The sequence below is a fragment of the Lampetra fluviatilis genome, chromosome 51, assembly GCF_964198595.1.
Source record: "Lampetra fluviatilis chromosome 51, kcLamFluv1.1, whole genome shotgun sequence".
Lineage (NCBI taxonomy): Eukaryota > Metazoa > Chordata > Hyperoartia > Petromyzontiformes > Petromyzontidae > Lampetra > Lampetra fluviatilis.
The window spans coordinates 9,692,499-9,713,131 of record NC_136325.1 but is presented as its reverse complement, the minus strand read 5'-3'; the positions used below and the strand labels follow the sequence as shown (position 1 = coordinate 9,713,131).

The 20,633-nt window shown below is 52.7% G+C and overlaps 2 protein-coding genes across 17 annotated transcripts in view; one reads left to right on the top strand and one right to left on the bottom strand.

Annotated features, from left to right (window-relative positions):
• Positions 1-3,374: 3,374 nt before the first annotated feature.
• On the top strand, positions 3,375-15,225 carry LOC144948808 (dynein regulatory complex protein 9-like). 2 transcript variants are annotated; one of them, XM_078878458.1, is made up of 10 exons: positions 3,375-3,598; positions 5,810-6,017; positions 7,716-7,858; positions 8,846-8,974; positions 9,338-9,419; positions 10,408-10,569; positions 11,259-11,333; positions 11,977-12,108; positions 13,029-13,130; positions 14,423-15,225. In XM_078878458.1, exons 2-10 carry the CDS (start codon positions 5,829-5,831, stop codon positions 14,552-14,554), a joined length of 1,146 nt encoding a protein of 381 aa, XP_078734584.1. In that variant the 5' UTR covers positions 3,375-3,598; positions 5,810-5,828; the 3' UTR covers positions 14,555-15,225. The 2 variants fall into 2 exon arrangements, with proteins under 2 accessions (XP_078734584.1, XP_078734585.1); XM_078878459.1 differs by having other exon boundaries at positions 3,594-3,598; positions 5,801-6,017.
• Positions 15,226-15,408: 183 nt separating this feature from the next.
• The window catches only part of LRCH1 (leucine rich repeats and calponin homology domain containing 1), a 55,049-nt gene continuing 49,824 nt past the window's right edge, over positions 15,409-20,633 (bottom strand). For all 15 annotated transcript variants that reach the window (XM_078878719.1, XM_078878731.1, XM_078878725.1 and 12 more), the window contains 2 exons: positions 20,237-20,314; positions 15,409-19,380 (listed from right to left, as the gene is read on the bottom strand). In XM_078878719.1, the coding sequence (XP_078734845.1) occupies positions 19,261-19,380; positions 20,237-20,314 (198 nt within the window). In that variant the 3' untranslated portion in view covers positions 15,409-19,260. The remainder of the gene's footprint in view (positions 19,381-20,236; positions 20,315-20,633) is intronic.

Genomic DNA, 20,633 nt, shown 5'->3' with positions numbered 1-20,633 from the left:
GGGCGATGACGTTTTCCCAGCGACGACGACGTCGTGAGCAGGTCGAGAGGGACGCTTCGAGCCGAGTGCCGCGTGCGTGGGGTCAGGATCGCCACACCGCCGGAGGGCCGCGGCGACGCAGGGTCACCCCAATCGCAAACGGAGAATGTTTTAAAATCGTCCCGGTTTTATTTGGTCGCGCTTATCGGCATCGCCTCACGAGAAGAAGAAGAAGCCATTTCTAGAGGGAACTCCCGAAGTGAGCTGTGCACCGCCTTGCAGCGGAGAAGGCCCCAGTTGATGACGTCACACGAATACTTCTGAAGACATTTCAATAGCGTATCATTATCCACACTGGGGGGACATTTTTATTTTAATGTGACGGTTTTTTGTTGCATGTCAATCCAACCAAAAAGTTAATGCTTCAACCTGAATATTAGCTGAATTAAGTGACAAAGCCCAACTTAACATGATGTTTTTGTTTTACAATCATTGGTCACCCCGCTGAGACCATCAACTCAATACAGTCCACTCGTGTACCCGGTTTAATCGCGGCTGATTATCCAGATTCTGTCCCAGGGTCTCGGCCGACTGTACCACCAGGCCATCTCATCCTGAAGGGAGGTGGACGCTGGGCCGGCCGAGTATTACCCACGTGACCAATCGACGCAATTACGTAAGAACGTGATTTCGTTGACACCCACTGCCAGTCACACGACTTTATTATTGCAGTCTGCAGAGTTGGTCCTCAACTTCAAGAGCTCGGTGACTGTTTAGATTTTACGTTTTCGTGACTGCAATGTTCCATACTCTTTGGTTCTTTCAGTAAAGTCACGTAGGTAGAAAATAAAATAAAACTAATTTTAATAACTTTTTTTCAAAATTTTTAATTTTAAATAATAATAAAATAAATTAAATCACGACGTTTCGGAAGCAACACAAGATTCCGTCATCAGGTGGGAAACCCACAGCAACAAATAAAATTACTGTAGTGGACAAGAGCCGTTCGTAACACGATATTATATACGGCAAGAGGGGGGGAGGAGCCAGGGAGGAGAAGTAATGTATTTCTTGCTGTGGTTTTCCCACCTGATGACGGAAGCTTGTGTTGCTTCCGAAACGTCGTGATTTAATAGATTTTTAGATTATTTTAAATTTTTTAAAAACGTTTTATAACAAAGTTTTTAATTTTATTTTATACCTACGTGACTTTACCGAAAGAACCAAAGAGCTCGGAGAGTCGCACAGGCGTCAGGTGAGATGTTGTTGAGAACAAGACGGCATTGCTGCGATGTAGTTCGTTCAACTTCGACGTGACTGTCGCGTAAGCCCAAATGTTTGCCTTGTGACTTTGCGCTATTGTATACAAATTGAACCAACCGTGATTAAGCTAATAGTTCACAAATTGCAAATTAACGTCGTAAAAAAATGTAAATCTGCACACGTTTAATGTTCACTTCTGAAAGCTATGTGTAATGTAATGGTGCCTTTCCGTTGATCCAGATAAGCCTCAATTAATATGAAGATTCATGTTGAGGAGGGTTCTGCGCCGTTGGGATGTTTGGCCGCATCCAATTACCGAGCGTTTGGCTTTGCCTGGGAAGGACCGGGAGAGAAACCACCGCTCTGCCCTCTCCTGACTGCCTTGCGACCCAGTGGGTGGGGGGAGTTTCACAAATCTCTCCGTGATCCACCAACCCTCGCCTATAAACTAGCACATCCAACATCGCAATGGGATAATACAATTTTGATCAATTTTTATATGATAAATCAATAAAGCTTGTGCGATACACAGCGTGCACATCTTTTGTGATCTATTCTATGTTTATAACATGACCTCCTAATGTAGCACATACTTTCATGAGACGTCGTTTGTCAGCCGGTGTCAACACCGGAGTTATTTCCATCGCACGGGAAACCGTGAGAAGCGACACCGATGGTGTAACCATCGAGCGAGTCAGAACATCAACAGCCCGATGGGCACATCTCCTTCGTGATCGGGGGATTTAAAGACGCGAGACACGGTGGTGCGATTGTGGCCATGCACCTCAAACTGTGGATCTCGGAGTAAACCCACTGGAGTCTGCGCTGCTTCAACGGAGGGGGAGGAAGAGCCACAACTACAACCAACTCTCTACGGAAGCCCTCTCGTCCTGGCTGGCAGGCAGTGGCACCCAGCATCTGGCGCTGGGATGTCCCTACACGCACCCAGAAACCCGTGCCTGGTGACGATGAAGCTTTACAAGTCTGGTAACAAACACACACACTGGATTAGAAGACGCACCCTCAACTCTTACTTTACACTACAGGGGGAAAAGTGCGTCTTATAATCTGGAGAATACAGTGACAGGGCAAGTGGTAAAAACTCTGCGCCTCACCGCAAGAAAGCACCTGGGTTCGGCCCGGGTCCGTCTCTGTGTGGAGTTTGTTCTTCGTCTGTTCTCCGTGGGTTGGTTTTCTGTGAGTTTTCCAGCTTCCCTCCCAGAGCCAGCCCCAACATGCAATGCAACTGCGATTGGACAACAACAAAACAACACCTCCCAATACTGAAAACTCACCGGCAAATGACTCAACTGGGATTACACTCGGCAGCAGCAGCAACAGCAACATCGCTCCCTCGACTGTGAACTTGACATGAGCCTCTTGCAAAAAACAAGTCCTGGCACTTTCCGGGGGTAAACGAGCAGAGTAATACTAACAGCAAATGGTGTGCTTGTCATTTATCTACAACTGACCTCGTTGTTTTATTTTAGCAGGTAAGGCCCACTGAGCTATATACCTCTCGTTGGAGAAGCGACCTGCCCACAATGATAGCCCAATCAAGTGGCTTTACATTTATAAATGTTTATCAGCCAAAGTCTCTAAACGTGGAGGGTAACACCGGAGGACTCGGAGAAAAATCCACGCGACCATGGGGAGAGAGAGACACGCAAACTCCAAATACACAGCGGCAGGCGTCAAGGTCGGGATTGAACCCCCCATGACGTCCTGCGTGCCAGGCGAGGGAGTTCACATCTTGCCACCGCAGCGCCCCACGACGAAGGGCCATTGGCCGAAACGTCGCCCAGTGTTGAAGTTGTTATTTGTGCTTGCCCAACACCCACTGACGACTGCCATCATCATTAGCAGCAGCTCATCGGTTGTTGTGTTTAGTTTGTCGTCCTTGCCCCGGCACCTCCGATTAGCACGATTGGCTACGTACGGTGCGAAAGAAGTTCACCGTTCACGCGCAGCCGTGTGGCACGCGCAGCGCGGGCGAAGCGAGTTGAGTCGAGAACGACGCGGAGCGCGGCGCCCCACGTGGTGCCCCCACGTGGTGCCCCACGTGGCGCCCCCTCGTGGCGACAACGGCGACTACCACCACGACCACCACCACCACGAGCGCCACACGACAGCCCAAGCGGTTAGTGGTCGCCTGGGTAACGCCGTTGTTGCACACACACGCAGACACAGAGAGAGACAGAGAGAGAGACACACACAGAGAGAGACACACAGAGAGAGACACACACAGAGAGAGATACACAGAGAGAGAGAGACACAGACACAGAGACACAGAGACACACACAGAGAGAGACACAGACAGAGACACACAGAGACAGACGAGAGGACGGACCCAAAGGTGAGTGGTGAGTGTGGGGTGAGGCGATGGTTGGTGAGAGGTGAGTGTGGTGAGAGGTGAGGGTGGTGAGAAGTGAGTTGGTGAGTGGTCAATGGCAGGCGAGTGGTGGTGGGGGTTGCGTGGGTGGTGAGTTTCAGTCGCCTGATCAAGACTCAGCTGCAGGCCAGGCTACTCACCCCTCTACTCTCCTGTAACAACAACAACAACTAGACACATCACGGCTGATGGCAAGCACATCAGCCGTGGTCACTCCGCTGCTGGATGAAGGCCTGCCCCGAGGTCCACCCCACAGGCGTCGCCAGTGAGTGGCGATCCCCCCGCCACGGACTCTGCCTCCATCCCTCTGATCCGCGTCCCTCTCGCTGATCTGGCTTCAAGCTCCCAGGATGTCACGCGTTGGGGGTGGGGAGTGTGAGTCTGTTTAACACGTAGCAGGCTTTCGCGACCAATATTATTCATAATCAACGTTTTTGGGTTTAGCTAGCGTTATTTATAAATGTGTCGTAACCCTCCACCACCCGACACGGCCAATCAGTAAAAAAGTGTCACGTTGACAAAAGACAAATAGTTCACTGCCTTAGCCCACCGGTGTGTTGAAGCGTGAAACCACAACATTTACAATTTGAGTAGTACGACGTTTCGCTGGTAATTGCATCCAGCATCATCGGGCAATTCGCCAGAATCTGATGCCCTTCACGGTGGGAAGAGATGGAGAGGAAAGCTCCTGGGCGGTCACGTAAATGTCACAGTGGCTAGGAGATGTTGACTACCTCGCCTGGTGTGCAGGAGGTCGTGGCTTCGATCCTGACCCTGACGCCTGCTGCTGCTGATGTATATGTGTAACTTGCGGTGTCTCTCTGTCTCTCTCTCCGTGGTCGCGTGGATTTCTCTACCGGGCCATCCGATGTTTCCCACCACATTTAGGATCAACATCACCACGCGTTTAGAGCATTTAGCTGGTTGCATTGCCACAAGAGGCACTTGGTTGAGCTATCATTTGTGATTGCCAGGTCGCTTCTGAAGAAGAGCTACATAGCTTAGTGGGCCTGACCTGGTCAAATAAAACCACTCGTAGTCTTTCGATTTAAATATTTCGTGACTGCAGGGATTCATCTTCTTGGTTCTTTCGGTAAAGTCACGTAGAAGGGAAGTAATAAAATAATACAAATAAAACATAATAAAATAATTATCACGACGTTTCGGCCACAACGCAAGCAGCCGTCCTCAGGTGACAGACCTGGTTTCACCTGAGGACGGCTGCTTGCGTTGTGGCCGAAACGTCGTGAGAATTATTTTATGTTTTATTTTTATTATTTTATTACTTCCCTTCTACGTGACTTTACCGAAAGAACCAAGAAGACCACTCGTAGTCGTCGTAGTATCGTGCTGCCGTGCAGAATGTGCATACCACCAAGCACCAAGGGCGAGCGAGTAATGGGTCACCACATTATTTGGTGATGCTGCTGCTGCATTGGCATTGGTGCTCAAGGGCAATTGACACAATGAAACATCGTCGATAAAACTGTGGCCTCAACAGTGAAAACACAACAGGTAACGTTTCGAGCAATGGCCCTTCTTCATGGCAGACCTGTTCTCTAAATGTTTGCACAGACGTGAAATACCTGATCGATAGAACGATGCCTCAATCAACCTTTCTTTCAAACAGAATGATAAATCCGACTCGGCGACCCATACAGGCCCCATGAGCTGGTCATCATCGATGTAAATGATACATTCTGACACACTAAATATATTTGGATCGGTAGACTTTGGTATCGTTCTAGTCCTAATCCTGGACCTAAACCTAAATCTAACCCTAGTCCTATAAACTCTGCCTATAGGGTGAACCCTAGCCCAGTTCTAACGTCGTCTTGAGCGTGAACTTTGTCTCTCTTCACGGCCATCCCATGGCCATCCTGTTTACCATCAGCCGTAGGGCCAGTGGGAGGGCTCCTACTCGTAGCTGGTCGGCTATTTGGTTCGGGTGAGGATGAGTCGGAGGGTCAGGACTCGTGGTCGGTCGGCGAGTTCGTGCTCGGGTCAGTGCGAGGAGTGGCTGGTTGGCTGGTTGGTGAGGTCGAGGGTCAGTGGATGATGTCTCGTTGGCTCGGGTTGGGGCAAGCCAGTATTTGGCTGGCTGGCTGCTGCTGCTGATTGTGCCACTGTCTCTTCCGTGCGTCCGCTCGCTACCAATTTGCGTGGACTTCTCAGCGTGGCCCGTCCACATCTGATGCTCACGCAGCGCCCCACCATGGACGGAGCGGCGGTGGGTCGGGGGCCCGAAGGTCGCGTGGCTGCTGCACCCCCAGGGGGACACGCGCGTCTGTCCCCCGTGGACGCCCTGTGCGTCTCCCTCATTCTCGAGGACTGCCTCCACCAGCTGCAGATCCTCGGGTGCATCGCCCCGCGCGGCCCCCCCGTGAGTGTCGTCGGTGCCGCCGTCTCTCCAGCGCGTCGGTGGCGCGGCGAACCCGGCCCCCCGAGTTCCATTCCTGCACACGGCCAACACCCAGTGACGATTATCTGAACCGGTCCTGGGCCTCCCCGAGGTCAACTCGGCCTCAAATGAGTAGCCAGTGCGGTGCGTAAACAACGCCACTTGGGAGACGAAGGCATTCGGACGTGGTCCTGGCCACGCACCCGTGCCGTGCCAGCCTTGATAGGTGCTCGCTAACAGCACTTGCCCAAACAGTATGTTAAGGCTATATGGGGGATCTTTGTCTTTGTGGAGCGTTAGTGTGGTGGTTGGCGCACCGCACATTTTGAACCGGTTCTGGGCCTTCCCTAGGTTGACTCAGCCTGAATTGAGTGATTGTTTTATTGTGTAAATACCAGCACTGTGGAGATACAGGCGGCCAGGCGTGGTGTTGACCACACCACTTCCCTCGTGTGCCGTGCCGACTTTCGTTGGTGCTCGCTAACAGCACTTGCTCCAACTATCTATGTAGGCTACACGGGGGACCTTTATCTTATATGTGAGGGGTGCAGTCATTTGCACACCACCTCATCCTCGTCACCTGGGTTTGATCTCCGGCCATGGATATTACCAGTGGAGAGTCGGATATGAACCTGTGTCTGGGCCTCGGACTTAAATATAAGTGCCAGATGCACTTTGCAAATATCGGCACTGGGAACACGAAGGCGATTAGTCATTCTGCTGGCCACAAAACATTCTCTTGTACTCCCATATGCAGCAGAGCAGATGGGAAAGTGTTGCCCACCTGCTGTGTTGGCGAGAGGTCACTGGACGGGTCTCAGAGGTGTCTGCTCAGTGGTTACACTGGTGCCTCCACAGCAAGGAGCACCTGGGTTTGATTCCCAACTCGGGCACCTTACTGCGTGGAGTTTGTCCTTTCCCCCTTTTCTCCGCGTTCTCCGGTTTTCTTCCATAGCTAAACACACATATATATAATTGGTGTTGGACAAAACAACCCAGTGCTGAAAGATTCCGCGCAGACTTCACACACTGCAGCACTGCCACCCACTTTTGCGAAAAACCTCGCAGGAGCCTCCTGGACAATTGTGTTGAGACTTGGTGATACCTTTCTGGGTAAACAAGCTTAATAATAATACTAAGCCCTGTAATATCCACTTATTTGGGCTGTTCTCTAATGCAGGATGATGTCTTGCTCATGGGGAGATGCCTTCATCAGGTTATAACTAAAATACCCTAATTGATGAAACCCTCTTCAAGGCAAACAGTGGCAGCTCGGTCACGACACACGGGGAGTGCCCCAGTGGCGAAATGTTAGCTGCCTCGCCCGGTATACAGGAGGTCGTGGGTTCCATCTCGACCCTGATGCCTGCTGCATATTTGGAGTTTGCGTGTCTCTCTCCCTCTGGTCGCGTGGATTTGTCTCCAGTTTTCCCCTCCACATTTAGAAACATGTGTTTGGAGTATTTGGCTGCTATGAATGTCCACATGATGATAATCCACTTTGCTGGGCTATAATTTGTGGCCAGCTTACTTCTGGAAAAGAGCTATAGAGCTCAGTGGGCCTTACCTGGTAAAATAAAACAAGTTTAGTTTACAAAGCACTTGCCTGTTGCTTGTGATTCTGAACAATGTATCCACCTCCCCCCCCACATTCTGTTGTGTGTTCGTGCCGAGGCGCAGGCCAGAGACAACGAGCTGGGAGATTCCTTCCGCACGTCGCAGAAGATTCCAGGGATCCGGCCAAGTACGGACCAGGAGTTCCGTGATGCCCTGGGACAAGATCCCATCCCGTCTGACACGATGTGCAAGGCGCAGGCCAACAGGTGCGTGCCTGCCTGCCTGCGCACACAGGCGTGCGTGCGTGTGTGTGCATGTGTATGCGTGCGTGTGTGTGCGTGCGTGTGTGTGTGCGTGCATGTGTGTGCGCGTGTGTACAAGCGTCTGTGCCTCCGTGGGGAGTGGCATTGCGGAGGTTATTGGGCTGCGTTACGAACCTGTGACAATGATCTAAACTGGTCCTGGGCCTCACCTAAGTCGACTCAGCCTCATACGAGTACGTAATGCGGTGTGTAAACATTGCTACTAGGGAGACAAAGGCGGCCGGGCATGGTGCTGGCCACCCACTCCCTCATGTACCGTGCCGGCTCATCAGTGCTCACTAACAGCACTTGCCCCAAAGTTGGTCAAGGCTATACGGGGGATATTTGTCTTGTCTACCTCTGCAGATACACGTGGGGAGTGGTATCGGTATTGGTAGTGGATAGTGCCGTGCTCAACGAACACAGTGACTCACGTTCGATTCCCGCTCACGGCCACACATCAGTGACGAATATCTAAACAGTTACTGGGCTTTTATAATTTTCCCAACTACATTTTATTCCAGATGTGCGACTGGTTTTGTGTCATGGGATTGGTCATGGGTGATGACACCAGTAGCAACATGGGGGGTGCCGCGGTGGCTAGGAGATGTTAACAACCTCGCCTGGTATACAGGAGGTCGTGGGTTCGATCTCGACCCTGAGGATGCCTGTATATTTGGAGTTTGGATGTTCTCCCTGTGGTCATGTGGATTGTTCTCCGGGTCCTCTGGTTATTCCCTCCACATTTAGAAGCAACACGAGTTTTGAGTATTCGGCTGCTATACATTTCCACGTGATGATAAGCCATTTCGTGGGGCTATCATTTGTGGCCAGGTCGCTTCTGAAAACGAGCTATGTCTCTCAGTGGGCCTTACCTGGTAAAGTAAAAATAGTTTAGTTTAAAATCGGGATATAAAATAAACCACCCGTTGGTGTTCCTGCGCGTCGCAGGCGGTTTGCGGAGGCGGTGATTGCGGAGACGCTGCAGGAGGTGCGCGCAGGCGGCACGTTCCAGAGCCTGCTGAGCGCCGTCGCGGCCGAGAAGGAGAAGAGGGACGCCTACGACGCTGCCATCGCACGGTTCGCCCAGGATCGCGCTTGCTAACTCGCTCGCTCGCTAACTCGCTCGCTCGCCCGTTCGCTCATCGCGGGTACGCGCAACGACACCGCGGCTTAGATGATAATTCTCAAGCCGCCAGCAGATGAGGGGATTCCCCACACCGTGTCGGTCACATGGGTTTTCTTGCTACCATAATTCACAATGCCGATTGGTGATGGCTGGTGAGAGGTAGAGAGGGTTGGACCGGTTCTGACATCGCTTCCCGGCGACGTTGGCCGTCTCAACGCGAGACGTCGCTGGGTGAACGGCACGGCGTGCTCACCCCTGTACCGCCGGAAAATGCCATTCGACCCCGAGAGCGGTTTCTGTTTCCGCGCCGTCAGGGAGGAAGAGGCACGGAAGAGAGTGGCGGCCCTGCAGAAGGAAATCGAGGACCTCAAGAAGGAGAAGGAGAACGAGCTGCAGGTGGCCCCACGCACGCCGTGTCCCGTTGCTCAAAGCCGCGTGGCCTCGGGGGCTCACGGGTCACAGACGCTGGGCCGGCGCCGCTGAGATCCTGCGTTGGGAAGATCAGCCAAGCTGTTCGTGATTAAAGCGGGGTCTCAAGTGTGGCGAGTTCGTGGTTTCAGCACGGTCACCAAAAAACTCAATCTTTATAATAATAAAAAATAATAAGATAAAAATTCCAACTACTATAATAAAATAATATTAGAAATTGGCCACGCTGCTCCCGAAGCCATCGCATGGCTCACACAAAACTTAAACTTGGATGTACAATTGAGGCGTAACTTGCCATACGCTAGAAGGAGATTGCGTGAGGCTGTGTACGAAGGAAGGCGCTGCTACGTCTCACAGACACAACCTGCGGTGGCTTCACAGTGTGTAGGGCGAAGATGCCATGTGTGTTCCCCCTAGAGCAATCCCAATAGGTGCGATTGTCATGCAACAAACACTGGGTGGGAAAGTGCCGACCCTCTGCTCTGTGTGCCTGCGGCCACTTGAAGGGAACTCAGAGGTAGCTCTGTGAAATCCGCTTTCCCGTGGGCCGTCCTGTGACGTATTTCTGTACGTATGTTGAACTTGTTTCACACTGGATGTAGCTAATCTGCTAATCGCAGGTGCGGGGGAAGGACAACAAACAAGGACAACAAACTAAAGACAAAAAGCAGTTCTAAAGAAATTAGTTTTCAATCTAGATTGTTTAAAAGTGCATAGCTGCAGTGGCTTCCTAATATCGGATCCAGACGGCCGCAGAATCGCCCATGGCGTAAGGGCGAGGGCCTCTGCTCTGCGAGCGCTTCGAATCGCCGCTTTGTCTCGTTACCGCCGCCGCCCCCCGCCGGCAGCGGCAATGGACGAGGAACAAATCGGGGGACGATTTAAGAGAAAATAAATATAATCGCTAACGTCGCTCACGGGGCACTCGCCCCCCCCCCCCGCGTGTCCGTGGCAGCGCCTGGAAGAGGAGATCACGACGCTCAAGGACGAGCTGCAGGAGGCGAAGGCCCGCAGCGCCATGGAGGGGCGGTACGTGCGGCGCATGGCGCAGGCGCGACTCTCACAGGCGGCGCGGCGTGAAGAGCACGTGGAGCTCGCCCTGAGAGACGAGGTGCAGGTGAGAGCACGAGAGAGACGAGGTGCACGTGAGCCCGGGGCACACGGCCTGGTGGCGTACACGTGTAGTGTGCTGCGGAGGCACTTGTAGGGGCCACGTCTTTATTACACACACACACACGCCCTGACTACTGTACATACACTTCTCGTACAGTCTATATCGTGTATTTCTTCCACCCAGCCTGTCATACGCCGCCTACGTAGCGTGCCTACCCCGGCTACGCTCCAGATCCTCCGGCTACGATATCCTATGGGAGGCTGTCTGACCTGACCCAGCCAAGGTACAGGTCCAGCCACTGACTCCTCAGACGTGGCCCTTATAAGGACGGCAGCTAAGGGAGTCCCAGGGTCCACCGCTGGCCTCACCGAGCTCCGGCCCTTGAAAGGACGGCAAAGCTCGGGGTCCAGGGTCCTACACTAGCAGGCCTTCTTGCTTCGGTCTTCAACTGCCTCGAACCTCTCCGGAGGTCCGCCTTATATACGTTTCTCAGCCGAGGGGCGGGGCTCTGAGGGATCACACAACCCCCCACAGCCCCCACCCGTGGGAGGGGATGCGGGGGATCCCAGAATCCCCCACAGCCCCCAACCGCCTCTGGGCTGCCTGTCGTTGCCTGCAAGTGGAGCCCATCCATGGCGCTGCACATGTCAATGAGAAGACGGGAAAGCGCCGTCGCCCGTTGTGCCTTTCAGACGCTGGGGAGCGAGCTGGAGAACGAGAGCCGGGTGCACACGGACATCGACACCTTCCTGAGGAGGCACTACGCGGTGAGACAGCCAGCGCCAGCACCCTTCACGCCCGCCAGCGCCAGCACCCTTCACGCCCGCAGCGCCTGCACCCTTCACGCGCGCAGCGCCTGCACCCTTCACGCCCGCAGCGCCTGCACCCTTCACGCCCGCAGCGCCTGTGCACGCGTGAACGAAGCCACCCCACGCGTTCGTGACAACTTGGATTTTAGTTTTCGTCCCCCACAGTTTTCAATCGTCTGGCTTCATGATGGGCACAGTGGGCGGAGCTACCCAACTAGTAGGTGGGGCTACTGGAGAGTGGGCGGGGCTACCTGGGCAATGTGCGGTGCGACCAGAGCAGTGGACGGGGCTACCAGAGTAGTGGGCGGAGCCACCAGAGTAGTGGGCGGGGCTACCAGAGTAGTGGGTGGAGCCACCAGAGTAGTGGGCGGGGCCACCAGAGTAGTGGGTGGGGCCACCAGAGTAGTGGGTGGGGTTACCTGATCCCTGTCTGACGGCATCGATGTGAGGCCGCTCACAGAGTGGGTGGGGCTAGCGGCCGAGTGGGTGTGGCTTTGTAGAAGTGGGCAGGGCTGAGAGAGGGAGGAGCTCCCAGCTCGCCATGTGTTCCCGGTTGAACCTCCGATGGAACGTAGCCGAGGCTGTTTAATTTTGCCCGCAGGACCTCTCGGAGCAGCTGGAGTTCTGGATGGAGAAGTACGACCACGACCTGGAGGCCAAGCAGCAGGAGCTCAACAACCTCAAGGCCACGCACGCCAGCGACCTGGCTCACCTGCAGGACCTCGCGCGACAGGTGAGGAGACCACCGAGTCGGCTACAAGTTGCAACGAGGAAGAGGAGTGAGCAGGTTGATGGTGGAGCACGCTCGCCAGCCAAACACGACACCCACCCAAACAAACCAGCCAACCAGTAACGAGACGAGACCTATCCCTCATCATATAGTCAAGCAAACTAAACTAAAATAAAACCAACTAAACCGTGTAAGGCCCACTGAGATATGTAGCTGTTTTTCAGAAGCGACCAAATGATAGCTCAAGGAATTGGCTCATCATGGAGAAATGTATAGCAGCCAAATACTCGAAACGCATGTTTCATCATGTGGAGGGAAAAACCGGAGGACCCGGAGAAAACTCCATTCGACCACAGGGAGACAAACACGCAAACTCCAAATACACAGAAGGCGTCAGGGTCGGAATTGAACCCACAACCTCCTGTGTACCAGGTGAGATAGTTAACATCTCGTCACCCCGGCGCCCCTAAGCAGGCACTAACTACACTTGACCCTCATCAACCAGCCGACTGGCCGATAGAATTAACCCTCCCACGGATCCTAACACGAACTATCCAACCAGTCACGAGGACGATCCCTCTGAACGTAACCCAAACCCAACGAGCCACGAGCATCAGCCCTCCCACAAATCCAAAACAACGAGTCGAGCCAGCCTTTACAACGAGCCCTCCCATTCACCAACTCGCCAACCAGAGTCACGAGTACGAGCGTTCCCACCAAGCCTAACCCTAAACAGACAAGTGGCGGCAAATGAATCTGGTTGTAAATGAAACCTGAAAGTCTTTGCTGGAGATCATTCATCCTCTCTCCAAACTCCTGCCCTGCTCTCATCCCACCCACCATTCCCAACCCCCCCCTGCACCCCCCCCGCACCGCTCCTCCTGCACCCCTTGCACCCCCCCTCCTCCCCTGCACCCACGTAGTACTCGGAGTTCGAGGCGGTGGTCATCGAGGACCGGCTGGAGAGGGAGGCGGAGCGCAAGCGTCTCGAGCAGGAGGAGTTGGAGCTGCGCTGCACCATCAGGGTGCTGCTCCTGCTGCTGCTGCTCCTGCTGCTGCTGCTGCTCCTCGCACCGCACATTTGGGGTGGCCGGCAGACTCCAGAGCGCAGAGCTCAGAGGTCCTGGGTTCGCGTCCAGGATTCAGCCGCCCGTGATAAAAGCGGGGGCTCAAGTGGAGCGAGCTGATGGCGACCAGACTTGATGTGGTCTCGACCAGGTCACCATTGACGACACAAAAATCCACCACGTCAAATTTCGTTCCGCACCGACTTTGGATCGATTCCAGCTCTGACGATAAAAGTATCGGTTTCACGGTTGCAGGACCACCGAATTGCCGTCGTGCAGAATGGGTAGGAAAGCGCTGTGGTCTCCCCTCTGGGCCAGAGGTAACTTGACGGGCTCTCAGCGAGTTTTGTGATACATCGACGTCCGTGGGCCGTTCTCTAAGACAGAAGGTGACATTGGCTGTGCAGCGAGAGATCTGATTGGGTGCGTGGTCTCATGGCACGATGCAGATACGTCGGGGTTCGGGATCGGAAAGTTGTTACTGATAACGAAACGATGTATAACTGGGGATTTTGCCCCATAAAAATGATGGGAAATGTGGTGGCGGGCGAATAGGAACGGTAGAGTGTAAACATTGCTAATGCGTCGCCAAGCGTGGCAATTTATCTTCCATGAGAAACAATGGAATGTGGTAGGGATAGGGACTGTGGCATAGGGAAAATGTTGCGTTTTGTAGAGTAGTGGCTGCAGGAATCAAGCTCATGGAGATGCTAAATTCTCCAGTCCCCACCCGTCCCTGCACGCCACAAACCCTCCCCCCTCTCCCCGTGAACTCCTGCAGCCACGACTCTACAAACCTCTCCTTCCCCCCCTCCCGTGCCTATATAAAGCCACAACAGCAGATCATTCTTTCTCACCTGATGACGGACGCTTGTGTTGCGACCAAAACGTCGTGTTCTTTTATTATTTTTTTCTATCTACGTGACTTTACCGAAAGAACCAAAGTATGGATTCCTGCAGTCACGAAAGCTTCAAATCAATATTGAATCGGGATCGTGTTAAAGCATAACAAAACGTTTAAACGTAAATTCAAATGAAGGTGCTTGCAATGAAACACTGTACCACAAGCCTCACCGCAATCCACAGGCACGCACATCACAGGCGCATCACAGGCGCGTTCGCTGCTGCCACTGCCATGTGACCGTAAAGTGTGCCGTGTGTGTGGTGCGTGTGTGCGGTGCGTGTGTGCGGTGCGTGTGTGTGGTGCGTGCGTGCGTGCGGTGCGTGTGTGTGGTGCGTGTGTGGGACAGATCCAGGCGTGGTGGCGCGGCGTGATGGTGCGCCGGGGTCTGGGCCAGTACAAGGCGCCCAAGAAGGGAAAGAAAGGCAAGAAAGGCAAGAAGGGAAAGAAGGCCAAGAAGGGTGGGAAGAAAAAGAAGTAATTGGTGTCACCACCCACAGCTCTCCTCCTTCGCATCGTCCTTCCCACCCTTGTTCACCACCGCGTTCTGTGCTTGGCCATGGGCAATGCAAACGAATGCCGTATTTCTCTGGAATCGAGACACTTCCTTTCCCACTTCATTTCAAAGCACAAGCCGAGGACGTGACCACAATCCGGTATTTGGCATGAAAACCTGGCACCCGGACATTGACGTTACCAACGTCCAATCCGTGTGCGTCACTCGGTCCGCGTGTCGCTCAGCCTATGTGCCACGGGTGCACGCTGTCCTCACTCATAAAACGCTAATTAATTGACCGTTAATACCTTGGTATATAGAAGGACCGCAGAGCTTGGCAGCTGCCTTCAAACTTGTCTGTGGTTCCTCACACCTGTGTGCGACGGCGTGTTACAAGTCTGAATAATAATTATTGCGATCAATATAATTGATGGCTTTACCCCCCCGCCCGTGGAGTGTGGTGCGGAGGAAGAAGGGGACCCCGTGCGTTGGGATGAGCAGCGAGCTCAGAGCCGTGGCAGGGCATCTGCAGGCGTGGCCCGAACAGCTTTAGTCTGTTTGCTCCTGGCCTTGGAAACAACGCAGAATCCGCAGGGTTAATCTCGCAAAACGCTTTAACCACAAGCTGTTAGAGGACTACCCACCGGAACATTAAAACATTTACTTGAAAAACAATGTCAAACTTGGGGAAAAAGTTTGTGCTCGGATTTTCGATGTGCTTTGTTTTGTCTTTTGTCGTCTTCGGTGATCCAGTTCACTCTTGCAAAAGCGACGCCACTCCGGTCGCTTGAGTTGTCGCCCGGTTAAGCGAAATAAACTCGGAACCGACAACAAGAGAGTAACGGTACACACTTTAATGAAAAGCTGAAAACATCACAGTGGAATATAGTACAAAATACATACATTAAGGTGCTTTTGTACACAACTTGCCCGGCCACGTGAAGTGGAGCCGTCTTTCTTTACAAATATACAAATAGAGAGAGCACGCCAAGAAGCATTCCCCCATCCCTCCTGCAGGGCGCTTCCTTCAAGACATTTACAAATTATGCCACCGAATGGGCCGAAACCAAATCACCGGTGAGTGCGCCCCCCACTTGCGTAGCACATCGATGTGCAGAGCACATTTTACCGGTAAGCCGCAAATTTTACCCACGGGCCAAATCCGAAGTATAAAACGTGAGCGCGCATATTGCTGTTTAAGCGTATATATAGCTCTTATAAACCTCAACATTACTCTGAAGTCTCCCCTAAGGCGGAGTAAAATTTTAAGTTTAATGATTCCGTTAACGATTTGCTTAATTTTTTTTTATAATTATCTTTTTTTTTAAATAGCACGTTCGTTAAGATGCCCAGGAGTGAAGATGGCCGGAGGCTCAGCAACGCAATTAATTGTCCATTGCCGAACGATTAAGACTGACCACTGGAAATCGATGACAAAGGCATTCATGCAAAATATTGGAATAAAAAAATCATCAACCATCTACAAAACAATACGGTAAGAGATTACGGCATTAAAACAATAGAATGTATAACCACAGGAATTGCTATTATGACAATAACGTTATACCGAGAAAAACTACTGATATACCGATACTCGCACTGTAAGCCTGGATGCAACGCATGCTCTCAAAAAAGAAGTTAGGCTGTCAATGCTGCGCCAAAATTCTCTATACAAAATATTCCGAGTTATTATTTAAAAGTCTTTTTATTTAGAGACAAGTTTCGGTATATTTACGTCTTTTTTACTCTTTAAATTAAATAGGTGTATATTATTTTCAGCTGGCTATTTGCGGTGCGTGCCACACTCGGGGTCTCTATTCCTGGCGGCCGGTTGCATCCCTGCACCCTCGTGACAGCAGTCGGGGGTTGATCGGCGGGGTCTGGCATGGGCCCCCCCCCTCCCCCAACGATGACTCGGATCCTCCCACTGCAATTGCCTCATTGTACTATCCGACTATCCGAGGAAGCCACCTGGGCGTGTCATCTACCCTTCCACCTCATGTACGGCCCCTTTCTCAATCCACACTGCTGGATGAGGGTATTTGCACCCCGTTTGGGCTGCGGGGTTTTGTTTTGTTACTTCTCTACGCTGGGTCTGTGCCGGTTGGCGAAGAGGGCGGGGGGGGGGGCACAGACGTTGGGAGCGGAGTGCAGCGACGACAACGGGATTGGCGTCGCTGCCTACAGTGCCCGTTGCATGCGTGGCAGTCGCCCCTCCGAGCAGTATTCATTCATCAGGGCCAACCCTTCTTAGCTTCCCGAGGTACGACACATTCTGGGTGATCCTGCTTATAAGACCGTGACGTAGCCTGCTCAAATAACCCCCTTGTGTCTTGGCCGAAGGGACCCCCTCCCCCAACTGCTATTTAGCCACAGCAGCTCTGTTGCCAATAATAGGATCGCTGGGAGTGCAGCCAGCAGCAGGAGAGCTCTTCGTTGCTTTCTGCGACTACAAACACCGGACTGTATGGCACCCAGACCAGCTGGTAGTATTACTACTTTACATGCGCACATGTCCAGGGTTACAGTTCCATTTTTATTACGGAGCCAAATATTAACAAGTTAGCTGTAGGCACTTGAAGTTTAATATATATATTTTTTGGGGTTTTTGTAAAATTATGTTTTAATTTTTTGTACACTATTCATAACGATAACATTATTTGTAATAAACTGACAAAAATAACGGTTTCAGTTGAGGCGATGGAAGGAGTAGAAACTCTTAAACGTGAAGATACACTCACTAATAACCGTAGTTCTTAATAGAGACGGGCAAGAGATCGCTTGGAAGGTGGCGATGTGAAATCGGGGATTAGCAACGAGTGTGGAATGGTCCATGCGGGCAAGGCAAGCACGGCCGAGCAGAGCTAACGATCCGGGGCTCGGCTAACGGGACTGGTCGCGCCGTCACCACCGCGGCACGGCGAGCTGGGGGGGGTAAGGGTTTAGGGTGGGGGGGGGTTAGGGGCTGCATCGCCATTTAGTGAATCGAGAAGAAAACCCAACAGGTGTTCAAAGGCGAGGGGGGTGAGGGTGTAACGCACGCGTGGGCTGTGCCACAGGCGGTGCGCGCGTGGCACCGCGCTGACACGGCGGCTGTGGCTCATCCGAGCTCTCGTGGTCAAGCACAAGCCCCCCCCCCCCGCCGGCTCCTGCCGCCCGAGCCCCACGCATACAACAACAACAAGACACCCCCCACTACGTTCACCCCATTACGTCGCAACGGCAAGCATGCAGTAATAACGTCGTCGAATACAAAACTATATCTGTGGGTTTTTCAAAATCGCTATCTTACAATTATTTTGGATGATGGGGTGGAGGCGTTGGTGGCGGTCGGGTTTGGCAATGTGCCACGTCCACGCTTGCTGCGAGAGATCGGGGGGGGGGGGGGACCAGGCCGCTTGTCGATGGGTTCCGCCGGATGGGATCAAAACAGCGCCCCTGGCTTGCGGCAGGCATTCAGAGATTTAAAAATTCCTTTCGAAATCGCGATATTTACAAAGGGCAGCACGTTACTCCTCTTGGTCGCCGGGACTCCGGACTGAAGATGAGTTAGGATTTGAGAGCGGTGGGAAATTAACAGTAGTAATCGTAATGAAATAAACCGTGAGAATAATACTACTAAAAATTGTTATGGAATGTGGAGTTGGATAAGTTGAGCTACCTGCTTAAAAATAATGAGTAAAAAATCAAAAGGTATAAAGCGCAACCCACGACAGCGACCCTGAAACAAAACAAAAATCAAAGACGGCATGGACCCTGTCGGGAGCAGCCTTCCCAACGACACGGAGAGCGGTCGGCATCGAAGCGTTCGGCTTCAACAACAACACCACCACCACAACGAGGCGCGTGGCGCCACCACCAGAGTGTACTCTTCATCTGCTAAAGTGTCATTCGGTCAAGGCAGGAAATGTGTTCTTTTTGCCAAAGCCAAAATAAAACTCTCAAGGTAAAAAGAGAAAATGTTGCTTACAACTGTCGGACAAGTTTTGGCTTAAAAGGGGTGATGATGAGAAAAAAACTAAGACTGAAAATAAAAAATGCGATTTAAAAAGTACACCTCGTGCATTAGGATAGCTCTCTTTCCCCTCCTCTGATATAAATTAGACTACTGCAACTGCTTGCAATTAGTCTTAGAAGCCAAGTGCTACGTGATGGCGCCACGTGATGGAACCACGTGATGGTACTGCGTGATAGCGGCGCTACGCGAGTGGAAACCATCGCAGGCCTCCGTGCCATCGCAGGCTTGCAGATCTTACCCCTCGCACGCCGGCACCGTGGCCTTCGTCAAATTCGCCACCACCAGCACCACCACCGAAAAGACGTAACGGTGCCTTCGGGCCACTTGTTGCCATCGCAAGAACGGTAAATATTATAACAGCAATGCTAATACATCTTCAGGGTCCAAAGTGCATTACGCAGCCTCGTTCACGTCGCAGTCGAAAGCAGCAGGGCCTGCTGATTAAAGTAATCGTAGTGGGTGTGTGGCTGAGCCCGGAGGCAGGGGATGCCCAGAGGGGGGCTGGGGGGGGCAGTAAAAGGGGCCATTTGCCCCGGGCCTCGCACGCAAAGAGGGCCTCACGGTTTGGCCTGCGGGTGGGGGAATTAGGGGCCCCCGCGGGGCCGATGTGGATTTTGCTTGACAGGTGATCGCGGGGGTGGGGGTGTTTGTGCGGGGGGTCACGGGGCGGGAGTCAGACCACGGATGCTTGGCTGGGTTTGCTGGTGGCCAGGTCGAGTAGGCACTGGACGGTGAGGGACACCTTGCTGAGGCCTTTCTCCTCCAGGATGTGGTGAGGGAGGCACAGCTGCTCCTGAGGGCGGGGGACAAACACCGACAAAAGATTTCTCTCCTTGGCCTCGACGGAATTCTTTGTCGCGCCGAATGGGAGGTCGGTGCAGCGCGCGCTGCATTCTCCAACCACGCGATTGCGAAGATCCCCCCGTGTTCAATTAGAGAGCCCCTGTGAAGGCGAGCATTGTGCATTAGGGAGTGGGGTCTGGCCAGCACGATGCCCAACTTATTCCGCAATGGTGATGCTGATAAACTGCTACCGGTGTTAATTTGAAGCTAAGTGGACCTTAGGGAGGTCCCAGTACTGGTTCAGATATCACTCTCCACTGATGTCAGCAGAATTGAACTCGGGTCACCGAGTTTGTAGCGCAGTGCGATAACCACGACGCCACCGCTCCCCACAGTGGTGATGTTTGCACACCGCACTAGGCACTCGTACCGCTCTCCACACCACAGACAAACATCCCTGTATAGCCTCAACAGACTGTTTGGGCAAGTGCTGTTAGCGAGCACCTGTAAAGTCCAACATGGCACGCGAGGGGGTGGCCAGAAATCACGCCCGGCTGCCTTTGCCACCAAGTGGCAATGGTTACACATCGCACGAGGTACTCATTTGAGGCCGAGTCGACCTAGGGGAGGCCCAGGACTGGTGTTGGCCGTGAGCAGGAATCGAAGTCAGGTCGCCGGGTTCATAGCGCAGTGCGCTAACCGCTACACCACCGCTCCCCACACGCGCGCACACACACACGCAAACACACGCATGCACGCACACACACGCAAACACACACACGCAAACACACACACGCAAACACACACACGCAAACACACACACGCACACACGGTGCAATGCAGTTCAATGTAGAGACTGGGTCTACCTGTGGAACTCCCATCTTCTTGCAGGCCTCCAGGAAGTTCTCCACATTTCTTCTGCACTTTGCCATGGTCAGCTTAGGCTGCGTGGCAAGAACAAGAACGTTCAGAATCAGAATATTTATACTGGAGGAATCTGATGAGCTGTAAAGCTCTTTTGCGAGTAAAATGAAATAAACTTGACATTCGCCGATGGCAGAAGTGACAACAGGCTGACGATGCCATGCGTTGTCAATCCTCGTGGCCCCACGCTGTCCACATTGTCAATTTTATACTTAACACCACATGGGTGCTGGGCGTTTAACCCTTTGCCATTCTGATGACGTGCGTGTATGTACGTGCACGTCACCGCAAGACAAACTAAACTAAAATAACTTTATCGGTACCGAGGCTCTCACAAAG

Coding starts and splice junctions, on each gene's coding strand:
- LOC144948808 (XM_078878458.1), top strand. CDS start 5,829: ATGCTCACGCAGCGCCCCACCATGGACGGAGCGGCGGTGGGTCGGGGG. Junction 6,018..7,715: donor TCGCCCCGCGCGGCCCCCCC/GTGAGTGTCGTC, acceptor GCCGAGGCGCAG/GCCAGAGACAACGAGCTGGG. Junction 10,570..11,258: donor CCCTGAGAGACGAGGTGCAG/GTGAGAGCACGA, acceptor TGTGCCTTTCAG/ACGCTGGGGAGCGAGCTGGA.